This window comes from Schistocerca piceifrons, chromosome 2 (assembly GCF_021461385.2).
Source record: "Schistocerca piceifrons isolate TAMUIC-IGC-003096 chromosome 2, iqSchPice1.1, whole genome shotgun sequence".
NCBI classification, from domain to species: domain Eukaryota; kingdom Metazoa; phylum Arthropoda; class Insecta; order Orthoptera; family Acrididae; genus Schistocerca; species Schistocerca piceifrons.
The window spans coordinates 369638817-369652409 of NC_060139.1; the positions used below are offsets into that span (position 1 = coordinate 369638817).

The 13593-nt window shown below is 41.6% G+C and overlaps 1 protein-coding gene across 1 annotated transcript; it reads left to right on the forward strand.

The window, feature by feature from the left end:
• Nucleotides 1–6374: 6374 nt before the first annotated feature.
• On the forward strand, nucleotides 6375–13345 carry LOC124776311 (cuticle protein 18.6-like). Its single transcript, XM_047251244.1, has 2 exons — nucleotides 6375–6409; nucleotides 12434–13345. The coding sequence occupies exons 1-2, from the start codon at nucleotides 6398–6400 to the stop codon at nucleotides 13232–13234; spliced, it is 813 nt and encodes a 270-aa protein (XP_047107200.1). The 5' UTR covers nucleotides 6375–6397; the 3' UTR covers nucleotides 13235–13345.
• Nucleotides 13346–13593: the final 248 nt, after the last annotated feature.

Here is a 13593-nt window from a genome sequence, read left to right on the forward strand (position 1 = left end):
TTGTGTTACTGGAAGATGCGACCTGTACAGTATCTAGTCAGATTCTATCTGGCTTGTTGTTATTTTCTGGAGGATGTTGTGGCATTTCGACTATTTGAACTGTTCTATTATTTCTTCCGGACGTATTACGTTCTGGATGATACCTATTGTCGGGTTCATTCACGAGAATATGTTCTTGTGGATAATTTTGCTGTTAGTAAGACCGACTGTTATTAGATGTACGCTGAAAATTGTGCTCATTATTTTTACGTCTGTCGTGATAGTCATTCCTATACGGTGCAGTGCGATAGGAATTGAAGTACTGTGTTTTCTGTACGTATTCATTTCTTTGCTGCCGTGCGTTGCTATTTGTTGTAGCTGGGACTATACGTGCACGCGGCGAAACATTAAAACTTGGTTGACCTTGTAGACTACATTGTTGGTTAGGTATGCTAAGCGGTTGGTTTTGTTGCTATTGCGGAGAAAAACGTCTATTGTTACCAAAATGTGTCTGCGACTGCTGAAAATTTTGCACATACTGATGATTAAATTTTTCTCTGATATCAAAATTACGCTGGTAGTTCTGGAGTGCCTAATGAAAATTGTCACTTTCGGTAAAATTTGTCGTATCAGGTTTTCTTTACTCACTTTCCTTAATTCTAGATAGAGCAATAGTTGAAGAGCTGTTTTGATAGATATAAAGAATAGTAGAAGAGAAGGCAGCAGTGCAGAAAACTAAAGATGAAACAGCACTACTACAGGTCGGGGCCCTATGCACGCTACGGCACATATTCATTAAAGCGTAATGAATCCCCTGAGGTCTATTACGCGCTACAAATAAATTTCAGCTTTTGCGTTACAGGCAATGGTAGTAAAAATTCACAAACAAATTGCCGTATCCATGCTAATTGTAGTTTCTGTATTACAGGTAATGGCGGTGAAAGTATAAAAATAAATCGTCGTATCCAGTTCAAAGTGTGTACCTGTGCTCTGTCATTATTAAGTTCCTTAGATTTTCTTACAGATAAAAATTGCTTAAAATCTACGTTCTCGTCACTGAATTTGAGAACACGTTCAGGTTTGTGTGAGAATCTGTTTGTCTGTGTCATTTCGGATTTCAAGTTGCGTAGCTTTTCAGGTTTTAAATTGCGTAGCTTTTCGGATTTTAATTCGCGTAGTCTCTGTAAATTACCCAAATTATACGCACCGCGTGAGTCTGACAAATGTTCACAAAGTGGCGTCTGCTGTGATGTGTTAAACGCTGAGACATTTTTTATCTCTGTTACCTCTTGCTGTAAACATTACAATTTTCTACGTAAGGTGTTATTAGATGAATCGATCTCATTGATCGTCTGTTGTAGATTTTGAAATTCAGGTGTTTGATTAAATGAAACCGGTGCAGTATCGTCTGATTTGTTGTCATTATTACTTCCAATAACGTCAATACGACTGGCCAATTCATCATATTTTTCAGTTAGTATTTTTGCCTGATGATCGTTTTTACTGTCAGAGGCATTAATCTGTTTTTGTAATTTACGTGTGGTCTCGTTCAATTTTTTAACGTCAGCTTTGATGTCATCGGAATCCCGTGTTAGTTTTAATTGTTCGAGTCTGTCTGTCACTGTCTGAATATCTGCTGTGTGTGTATCTGTTTTTGATTTAAGATCAGAAATTTCATCACGTAATTCGCTGTTCAACTGTTCGATGGTATTAATTTTGTCCGATACTGTAGCAATATTGTTGTCTACGTATGTTTTTGCCTTCGCAAACATTTTACGTTTATCTTCTTGTCTCTGTGCAGTGATTGTTTCCATGACTTGACGTTTTACTTTATTCTGACCTGTATAAATTTACGGAAACGCGTATCACTGTTTTGTAGGTGAAGATTAAAACGTTCGTCAATCTGAGTGTTCTGTTGGTCGAATTTCACGTCTATCTTTGCATCCATTGTGCGCGAAAGTTCTGCTGTCATTAATTTAAACTCGTCGCGTAATTGTGTAGCTTTTTCAGAGCATTGTTTACCGACTGTACTAATTTCGTCTCTGAGTGATTCTGTTGCAGCTGTTTGCATGTCCCTTAATTCTTGAGCAACAGACCTAATTTCTTCGTTACTTTTCCTAGCACAAGCCTCATTTTCCACGCGTAATTGTTCCTTAGTATCATGACACTGCGCAGCAACAGCTGTTATCTGCTCGCTAAGCTGTCTGGAATTGTTGTCTAATTTTTCATTAAAGTGTTGTTTGAGATTTTTGTTATCTTGTTTGTTCTGTTCTCTAAGTTGTTTGAAATTTTCATCATTGTTGTCTAGTTTTTCATTAATTTTATTAAGTTGTTTCAAACTTTCCTTAACTTGTTTGTTATCCTCACTCTGTTGTAGCAATAGTGCCATAATTTGTTCCAAGCCTAAATTACCTACTCTATTTTCTGTGCTGCTTGATTGCGTACCTGCATTTGTCGCGTTTTGTGTGACCATTTGGTCATTCTGTAATTTACAAAAAGGATTGCCAGTCGGATGTACACTATCAGTCACTATTTCGGAGTTAAATAAATCCGTCCTACTTTCAGTACACCGTCCATTTTCATTAGAAAAATTTGTCTGTACGTTACTTGAATTTTCCAAACCGGGTGTGTTAAGCTGGGCAGCGCTCATTACAATAGAGCGCTCCGCATCATCAATTGTCGTCAAATTAACAGAGGACACAATTAAGTTCGCTTGTTCATCATTAAAATCTACATTATTATTGGTGGTTGGAACGCACTGATTGTCAGTGAACGCAGGATTGTCATCATTACACTGCGTGTCACAAGTACTATCGGTGAAGTTGTTTAAATCAGTAATTTCATTCAGTATACTTCGCGATGCACTATTCACAGTCTTTCGCGGCATTTTTACAATAGTCACAATTATTCACAAGTGAAATAAGCACAATGCAAAAAGCAACAAACACAGATACAACAGAGCAACGAATTGCCGATGATCTGATGAAAGAAAGTCATAAAATTAGTAAAAGCGTTGCGCCAAATGCTAATTATATTTTAGTTAATAAGAGCAGATATCTGACTACTTTTCAGAAGATTCTCAAAGAATTACGATCCTAGTCCGGATGTCGCCAAGTGTAACCTCCCCACAAAAATAAAAGAAAATATTTAAATGTGAATAGTCATTGTGCTAAGTGTAACCTCCCTGTAATTATTTTTAAATGATATGAATTGAATGAAAATGCAAATAGAGCCAAATGTTAGCTTCCCACAGTACTAAATGTCAATGATAATAAAAATGTGCAAAATTGTTAAGTCCCCACAAAATTAACGTTAAGATCAACCTAATAAATTTTATAAGGGCAGCTGCGCTGACCTTAGGCCCTGTGCAATAATTAATCTGATAAATTGATTCTGGGAGGAAAAGCATAGGAAATATTGTTTCAATTGGAATGATTATTTTCTTAAAACGATTGCTTTGAAAACAAAATTATTATTGGGGCATTTCTTGAACAAATTAATTACAATTAACAGATGTTATTGGCTGAGCGCAATGCTGCTTCATTACCTTATTTAACAATATACCTCGTCCCGAACATTGACCAGAGACCCATGTCGACGCCCGCCGACTCCTCACACACAACTCCGACTGAGTACAACTCGCAACAGCCTACTCGCAACTCGCTACGTACAACAACTGAACTCTCGCGCGGTCAAGCGCAGACTAGCAACGATAAACAACTCTCTGGTCAAAGATTCTGTCATGCCTCGCCATCGCTGCTACTGAATACATACGTGTTTCAACCTTTACTTAAATTTTAGCGTAATCGAAGTTTGTTTGATGTAACATGACCGATAGTTTCGCTAATTACATAAACTTGATTGAAATTATCCGTCCATTTTGAGACTGATCTTTTTACTAATATTTATGTTATAGCTTCCTTCATGCGGTTAAGTTTTCGTATTTGGTTTCGTTTTTAGAAATCATCCCCAACATTTATTAGAAAAAACGACATCTTATTCGCAGTGACATAACAGTTATCGTCGGATATAACCATCATGAACTAACCCCGATATGAAAGCATTAATTAACTTATTTTTCGACACATTCTTTGAAAAGCATTCTGAAGCAATTATAGTATCACAATGAATCATATTCTGCTTGATTTTGACAGTGATTTTCGTTTTTGTATGTTGCAACCCTTCTGTCCCATATCAAATCGATTCAATAAAAATATGTATAATAAGTATTATCTGCGTGCAGACTGAGATGGTATACCGTAAGAGCCCTTGCATCCATTTCGATCGATTGAATCATGCTAAAATTTGGTCTTCAATATCGTTGGATATTGTAAAAAACGATCTTTTATTCATAAGACACTTCGTAGTAGTTCTGACACAAATCTAAGATAGACGTCATAAAAATGCTGCAACAAGCCGTTTCAGCTGGATGTGAGAAGATATAGACATTTCTGCAGAAATTTCATTGAAACAGGCCAGTCTGTAGCAGACCGGCGAGAACAACAGTTTCTGATTATTCGAATCTGATAAATAATATGATGACAACACTGATGACGTCATGTTGGAACGGATCAGTATGTTTTCTTTGCACTAAATTATGATAAACAAAACATTATGCAAAGTTTTTTGTTTTTCAACCATTGCAATAATCTCTGACAAATCAAGTCGTGGACTTGCTACCATCAACACTACAAAACAAAATAACACAAGTACAAATAAAGCTAAGGCAGTTGATTTGAGAATCTGCAGATGAGGTCTCGCCTTTTATATAAAAACAAGAGACATAACCTCAACATGTGTTACCAATCTGCTGAGTGATCGTAGCGTCAGCCACACATCCTGTATACGTACATCGAGAATTGGGGACTCCAAGGATGCAACAGTTTCTTTGTCCTCTGTTGTGATTGTTTAGTGTATACAGCTGTTAACGAACACTGAAGAGCCAAAGAAACTGGCACACCTGCCTAATATCGTGTAGAGATCCAGCGAGCACGCAGAAGTGCCGCAACACGATGTGACATGGACTTGACTAATGTTTGAAGTAGTGATGGAGGGAACTGACACAATGATCCTGCAGGGATGTTCATAAATCCGCAAGACTACGACGGGGTGGAGATCTCTTCTGAACAGCACGTTGCAAGGCATCCCATATATGCTCAATAATGTTCATGTCTGGGGAGTTTGGCAGCCAGCGGAAGTGTTTAAACTCAGAAGAATGTTCCTGGAGCCACTCTATAGGAATTCTGGACGTGTGGGTGTAGCATAGTCCTGCTGGAATTGCCCAAATCCGTCGGAATGCACAATAGATATGAATGGATGCAGTTGATCAGACAGGATGCTTGCTTAAGTGTCACCTGTCAGAGTCATATCTAGAGGTATCAGGGGTCCCATATCACTCCAACTGCACACGCTCCACACCATTCCAGAGCCTCCTCGAGCTTGAACAGTCCCCTGCTAACATACAGGGTCCATGGATTCATGAGGTTGTCTCCATACCGGTAGACGTCCATCCGCTTGATACAATCTGAAACGAGACTCGTCCGACCAGGTAACATGTTTATTAGTAATTCAATGTCGGTGTTGACGGGCCCAGGCGAGGCGTTAAGCCCTCAGTCATCAAGGGTACACGAGTGCACCTTCGGCTCCGAAAGCCCATTTCGATGATGTCTCGTTGAATGGTTCGCACGCTGACACTTTCTGAAGGCCCAAATTGAAGTATGCAGCAATTTGCGGGAAGATTGCACTTCTGTCATGTTGAACGATTCTCTTCGACCGTCGTTGGTCCAGTTCTTGCAGGATCTTTTTCCGGCCGCAGCGATGTCGGAGATTTGATGTCTTGCCGTTTTGCTGACATTCACAGTACACTCGTAAAATGGTCGTACGGAAAAAGCTCCACTTCATTGCTACCTCGGAGATGCTGTTTCCCATCGCTCGTGCGCAGATTGTAACACCACGTCCAAACTCACTTAAATCTTGATAACCTGCCATTGCAACAGTAGTAACCGATCTAACTACTGCGCCAGACACTTTTTGTCTTATATGTTTACATATCTCTGTATTTGAATACGCATGCCTATACCCGTTTCTTTGGCTCTTCCGTGTATCAACATGATTGAGACGATGGCTTCTGGCAGCAACCACGCTATAAAATTCATGCATGTGTGACCTCTGCGCTGGGTTCCCGCCTGGGGTGGCCGTACGGACAGGCCGAAAATGTTTATACATGTGGAATGCAGATCAGCTGGAAAGTGAAGTCGGCGGCCAGGTTGCACGTGCGAGCGGCCGGCTCTGCTCCGAGAGCCGTTCTCGTCAAACGGGATTACAGCCGCGACGGCTGCGGACTGCCAGCCCAGGCCTATATAAAGTGCAGCCGCCCCTGCCGGAGTCGCACTTCACCCACTGCTGACCACTAGACATCATGGCTTGCAAGGTGAGTTGTCTTCCGCCAGTAGAGGACCCGCAAAACTTTTGCTAAGAAGCAACGATCTTCTTTCACTTACTAAACAGCCCAGTTTTCTATCACCATAAGCATTGACATAAAGGAGATTAGTTAATCGAATATTGCGGAAAGGTACGAGGTTGTCGTTAGGCTCATTCGTTGCTGTAACACACAAGAAGTACATTTTATGCGTGAATTCTGTAAGTAGTCGACTATAAATGGGAGAACCAAAGACCTGTTCAGCTGATTGGAAGGACCACGTGAAGGCTGCGGTAGGGTAAACGAGTAGTCGCCCTCGGTTTATTAGGAGAATTTTGAAAAATGTATTGTTCATCTGTAAAGGAGACCACATATAGAACGCTGGTGCGATCTATTCTTGAGTACTGCTAGAGTGTTTGGAATATGCACCAGGTCGGATTCAAGGAGGATATCGAAGCAATTCAGAGGAGGGCTGCTAGATTTATTACCGGTATAATTACATAACATGCAATTGTTGCAGAGAAGCTGCGAGAACTCAAGTCGGAATGTCTGGAGGGAAGGCAACGTTCTTTTCGAGGAACACTACTGAGAAAATTTTGAGAAACGGCCCTTGAAGCTGACTGCAGAACGATCTTACTGCCGGCAAAATAAATTTCACCTAAGGACCACCAAGATAAGATATGAGATATTAGGACTCGTACAGACGCACATACGCAAACATTTCCCCTCGCTCTATTCGCGAGTGAACAGGAAAGGAAATGGCTAGTAGTGTTACAGGGTACCATGCGCCACACACCGTACGGTTACTTGTGAGTATGTATATAGATGTAGTTGTAGATGTAAATGTAAATGTAAATCTGGATGTAGATGTAACTGAATCCGGTAACACGAAAACTTGCTGCTCCATACGAAACTCCAATATTTCGTGCGTTTCGGGGAAATTGAGTGAATTTAGTTTACCTACCTCTATCAGATAATCCAGTTTAGATTTTCCACCCTAAACCTTTACATATTTTTAACAATCTGTTTTCTCGTTGGAGGTGTCCTGACGAAATTAAGATGCTTCTAAATATAGCTTCTGCATAAAACACCTCTATTTGAGAACCAAGCATTGACTCGGCAATAGCTTCGAGTGATGTGAGCGTGGAAGTGTCTGCCATGAAAAGAAAAACCCAGAAATTTGGAGAACATTTCTAAGATTACTCCGGGATACTACATAGTCCGTAATCTACGTTGGAATAACTAGTATATCGTAATAACTAGTATATATATCGTGACCAATTTAGCCGAAAAAGGGTGGAGAGTTGGTGGCATAAAGTTCTTGATCGCAAGCGTTTGGGTCAATGTCCCGGGTTATGTTCGAAACTTGTTCACAGTGTCTCTAGAGCGATTATGTAAACCACGATCCTTCGTGGATGACTCAAAATTTCGACGAGTGTAGCTTCCAGCCTAGGACATGGTGACCAATTCGAGTTCTGGATATATCGATTATCTATTGAAATACTTAGCATTTCCTAAATAGGCTGAAGATTTGTATTCGAGTCCGTATCGTGGTATTAATTTTCCAGGAAGATACGTTTTAGAGCACATCCTTCCCCAGACTGAAAATGTTACTCCACAGATTTTTGCTACGCGTTCTTATGCAAATTCGATTTTTCAAATATGTGTATAACTACAGAGAGTAGACTTCGAGACCACACTGTAACAGACTATTAGGCCCGGTCATTTCATATCTCCATGTAACATTATATATCCGAGTTTCATACATGTCACTTTGATCTGTGACTGGATACTTGGGCGAAAGTGGCCTACAGTATTCGTCGGTCAGTAACTACAGCGTGGGCAAAACAGCACTCGCTGGCGAGCAAAGTATTTCACGCAGCTAAGACAGTCAATCCAACTTACACCATCTGTCCTGGGTAAGGATGGTGTAAGTGGGGTTGACTATCATAAGCTGCGTGAAATACTTTCCGGGATAGTGTTATTTTGTCCACGTTGTGTAACGCTAAAGAGATTTGAAGAGCCATATACATTTCATCTCTCTAATATTAAAGTGTTAAACTTCTGATACACAGTTTTACGTCAGAAATATGACTGACATAGATTCATAAACAGTCGTTGATTACTTGAATTTGCAATGGTTTCTGACTGGCATGGTGGTAGCAGTTCTGTGAAAGTACAGGCTGGGGCCCTTGCCGAAATTGTGAGTGATCTCCGAAGGAAACGTGGTTTACATTATTACTTGAGATCCTTCAACCTGTCCCTGTAGCGCAGGCTGTTAACACCCGCCATTGTTGTGGCACCCAACTCGGAGGTAGCGTATTCGATTAATGGTGAAAGAAGAAATTTTCACCACCAATATTTAGCCGAAAAAGGGTGGAGAGGTGGTGGCATAAAGTTCTTGATCGCAAGAGTTTGGGTCAATGTCCTGGGTTATATTCGAAACTTGTCCACAGTGTCTCTAGAGCGATTATGTAAACCACGTTTCCTTCGTGGATGACTGAAAATTTCGACGAGTGTTGCCTCCGGCCTACATTTCCACAAAGCTATTACTACCACACCATTCAGAAACCTCATGAAGTGAGGCATGTGGCACTGTTGATTAAGATTCGTCAGTCAGATATTAATCCTCTCGGCCACTTTTTTTTTGCTATTCTAAAGGAGTAGGTTGTGTGCCACCACCTTATCTTATGATAATACAAACAAAAATTTGAAACCACACAACACCTACACATATACCAGAACAATATACAGTCGAAATGTACAAGTAAGTCACGACTCTCATACACAACGAGGATAGGGGCTACTTGCATGGAGGAAGACAAGTCATTAAGCGGCTCAACAACCACTAGTGGTCTTCCACCCAACATTATTACGAAACTTCGTCTTTCTTCTTTATTATGGATTTTCTGTTGCAACTGAACTAATAGGTTACATATCTTCCTTTTGTCCTGTCTCTAGTACTCTTCACCTTCAAACTGCTCCTCTTTCTTTCTTTTTCCTCACACACTTCTTTCTATTTTACCGTCAACTTACCGTTTACTTTCAGTCCCCTTCTTATTACTAATCTTTGCTTCTTATCATTTAGTAGCCTACGGTTTAAATTTTAAACTCTCTGTCGTCAAATGTAAACGACCATTTAGTAGCCTACGGTTTACATTTTGAACCCTCTGTCGTCAAAAGTAAAAGACCACTGCACGAAAAGCCTTTCCTATTAGCCCATAAGTCTCTTCTACCGTGAAACGTAGTCCCTTGTACCGTTTCCCGTAACAATAGTTATTACGCTATGTTTCTATACTCGTTTTCTTCGCTAAACCTCACTTTTTCATATTTCCTCTTTCTTCAGATTTGAGAACAGCGTGATTTACATGATGTTGTAATTGAATAACCTTCTTTTTCAACCATGAGCATTCGGTGAAATTTTTCAAAGAGCGAGAAAGTTTCAAAACTGGCCACGTTTGATGCAACTGATTTGATGAATTTGTAAACGTGTTGTTCCCCAAGAAGTAAATTTGACAAGAAATACGCAAAATTGTGTCAAAAGACTGATAGTTACGTACTTAGTATTTTTAGTGTAGACTGCTTTGGTACCTGTGCGCTGAGAATATTTCAGCAGTGCACACGATGTACATCCTTTCATTTATTAATATGAATATGGATGCCGCCTGTTTGATTCAACGATCTGAAATTCTGTATACATTTTCGTTTAGTTCGCTAAATTTCGCTCTTTTCTGTTTCCTTTCTCCTGCGCGCTTCACATTTAAGAACAACGCGTCTAATGTGACGTGATATCTTGTGTATCCAATGAGTTCTGAAATAAAGCTAGAAAACATATACAAAAATATTATTCATACTCCTTCAACGTTAGACTGAAACCAAAAATGAAAAAACAGAACCTGAAGTGGAGAAACAGGAAATAAATTTTAAAAAAGGTTTACCCAACTTCGTTTGCTTATAAAACTTTGCATCTGATCACGACAATGGATTTACTACATTGATTTCATGATTACTGGTTTTTTAAAAGTCGAATAAAACGTGTTTTAAAAGCTCTATTTTTTGGGTTTGTTAGGTGAAGTGTAGTCCAGGGCAGATACACGATTAGATGAATATGGAAAATCTCCCAAAACCATACTCAGACTGGCCGGCAGAATTAACTTTTACTTGCCTAGAACTGCAATAAGGTAATCATCATGCCTTCAGTTTGTCTCATTACTGTGGCTACATGTGGCACTGTGTTGTACCCACAAAATTTGAGAAGGTTCCAGTCCTGGAGACTGCATTTTTAGCTTAAAATTCACGCTATTCTCCATCTCTTCCAGCGCATAAAATCATATTTCTTTTTTCGAGTGATTTGTGTAAGGCCTCAACGAGGGAGCGACAGAAAAGAATTGAATACATTTAGTTAGTTACTTACATGTTACGTGGATCATTTTGCACGGTAGATCACAATGATGTGGAATGAGTCATTTTACATTTACGTCAATAATGAAATTGTAGAATTGTTTAAAGAAAAACATATTAGTTTGATACTAACCTACAGAGGTTCCTATCGAGGTTGACTCCATATCAGTGGCAAAATTACACCGCGCCCAAGGGATCAGCATAATTTTCTGTGAGTGGAGTGACAACTTAGAAAACCCAAGATATACAATATAATTGTTATTGGCGTTTAAAAACACCGAAGTGACGTAAATGACGCTGAGACTAGTAATTTAATATGAGACACACGATGTCGCAAATGTCGGGAAATACCCCAAAAATGGATGAGAACCGTTGGAAATGTGACGTCACCAGATGACGTACCTTACCGCAGCGCCTGGGCTTGGGCGTGAAGCGATGACTGAGCGATGCAATATCTGCATTCGACCAAACGACTCGAGTTTCGAATACCTTTTGTAAATGTGATCTATTGTAAACGTAGAAGTTGCAAAATGTAATCAGGTAAAATTTGTTCATTTTGTATCCTTTCCTTTTCTCCCTTTTTTATTTGCTGACGTACATTATTTAGTAAGAGAAACGTACTTCATGTGCTAGTAACAACGCAGTTAGAAAGCTTATACTCATTTATTGTGATGCAATACGGTATATTGTTGTTGAACTGTACTTCGCAATAAATCAACGGAGACCGCAAGATTGGTAAACAAAACAACAAATCATTCCTCAATGTAAATATAGAATTATCTAACGTAATGAAAAAAATAGCCAGATGTAAGACCCGCCCTGAGCCCCTCGCCCTAATGTTGTGATTGCGGGGCCTGAGTCACACCGACGTGAACACTCGACTTGGGTTGGGATGAACAGGTGTGACAGACCGACAGGCTCAACCGTTGCCCGTGCGGCGAATCACTTCATCTGCAGGCGTCACATGTTCAAAATTTGTCATCCCCTTTTGAGGTATTTCCCATGATTTGCAAGCCCATGTACCTGTTTCAGCGTCATCTACGTTGCCTAGCAGGTTTTCCAACGTTAATAAGAATCATATGGCATAGCTACTGCTAAGGCTGCAGCACTTCTTTTTTTTTCGTGGTTTGCAGTATTAAATCTGGAGTTTATTGGAGTAGCAGACAATAATTGCCAGAAAGTCGAAGGAACTCTGTAATGAATAGAAAACTTGAATCCAGATTCCAAGAGGGGGTAAGCGCCCGCTGTTGCGACCACCTCCCCCTTGCAGACACTTATGCCTCCAACTTACTATTATGGTTAAGAACGTATTACAAATCAGAAATAGCTTTCACGGTTGATTTGAGCAAAATCAGGAAAAGTCTTATTGACTGCCTACTCTCTCACATAGAACGGTTGTACTGTAGTGTCACCGGCGCAAATAGTAGCCCTATCTTAGTACTTGGTTCTTAAGTTCTCCGTTTTCTGGGGACATGCAGATGGTGTGGCTATAACGCATTTCACAAGAAATAAAGTATCATACTGAAGAGTTAAGACGTTAGTGTAGGGAGGCGGTGTTTTATGGCTAATTACAGCAGTTTCATAGACAAAACAAACTGATTGCGGCAAATAACATTCGATAACCTTTGTCCGCAGGCACTCATCTTAGCGGCAGTACTGTCGCTGGCCCACGCCGGCTACCTGGGCGCACCTGCAGTCCTCGCGCCAGCCGCACCCATTGCTAGGGCTTACGCCCCCGCCATCGCCGCCGCCCCCATTGCCAGGGCGTACGCCCCCGCAATTGCTGCCGCTCCCATCGCCAGAGCATACGCCCCAGCCATCGCTGCTGCCCCCATCGCCAGGGCCTACGCCCCAGCCATCGCTGCCGCCCCCGCCATCCGCGCCGCCCCTGTGGCCGTCGCCGCCCCCGCCGCAGTGGCTGCCGAGTACGACCCGCACCCAGAGTACAGCTTCGCCTACAGTGTCAACGATGCCCTGACTGGTGACTCGAAGACCCAGCACGAGAGCCGCAGCGGAGACGTCGTCCAGGGCAGCTACAGTCTCGCCGAGCCCGACGGCTCCATCCGCACCGTCGACTACACCGCCGACCCCGTGAACGGCTTCAACGCCGTCGTGCACAAGGAGGCTGGTGCCCACCCCGCTGTTGCCGCCGCCCCCGCTCCCGTGGCCGTCGCCCACGCTCCCGTGGCCGTCGCCGCTGCCCCAGCGATCGCTGCCGCCCCTGCCATCGCCGCCGCGCCAGCGCTGGCGTACGGTGCCGGCCTCGGCTACGGTTACGCGAGGGCGGCATACGCTGCCCCCGCTATTGCCGCCGCCCCCATCGCTAGGGCAGCCTACGCCGCTCCCATCGCCAGGGCTGCCATCGCTGCTCCCGCCCTCTCCTATGGAGGCTACGGATACGGCGGTCTGGGATACACGAAAGCTATTCTTGGTTAAGCACCATCTTCATCAATAGTCACTCATTTGCATCTTGAATATGCTCATATGTTATTGCTCATGTTTCTGTAAGTCTGAAATACTTTACAAATAAAGTTATTGTTTATGTTATTCCATATTTTGTGAATCTTCCGAAAGTAATACCACATGTTACATCAAGAGACTGATAATATTAATGACTGATTCAGAATTACTGAGTATGCCCATGAATTTGCTACTACAGTGCGAGGTATGATCGACAATATTTGAATCTGCTAATGACATTAATCTCCTTCGTGTTGCGTCAGAAAGCAATTAATGATTGTTTGTAGGCGTCTTTGATCTTTTCCTGATTGACTATAGACCCCGCTAATTTCAAC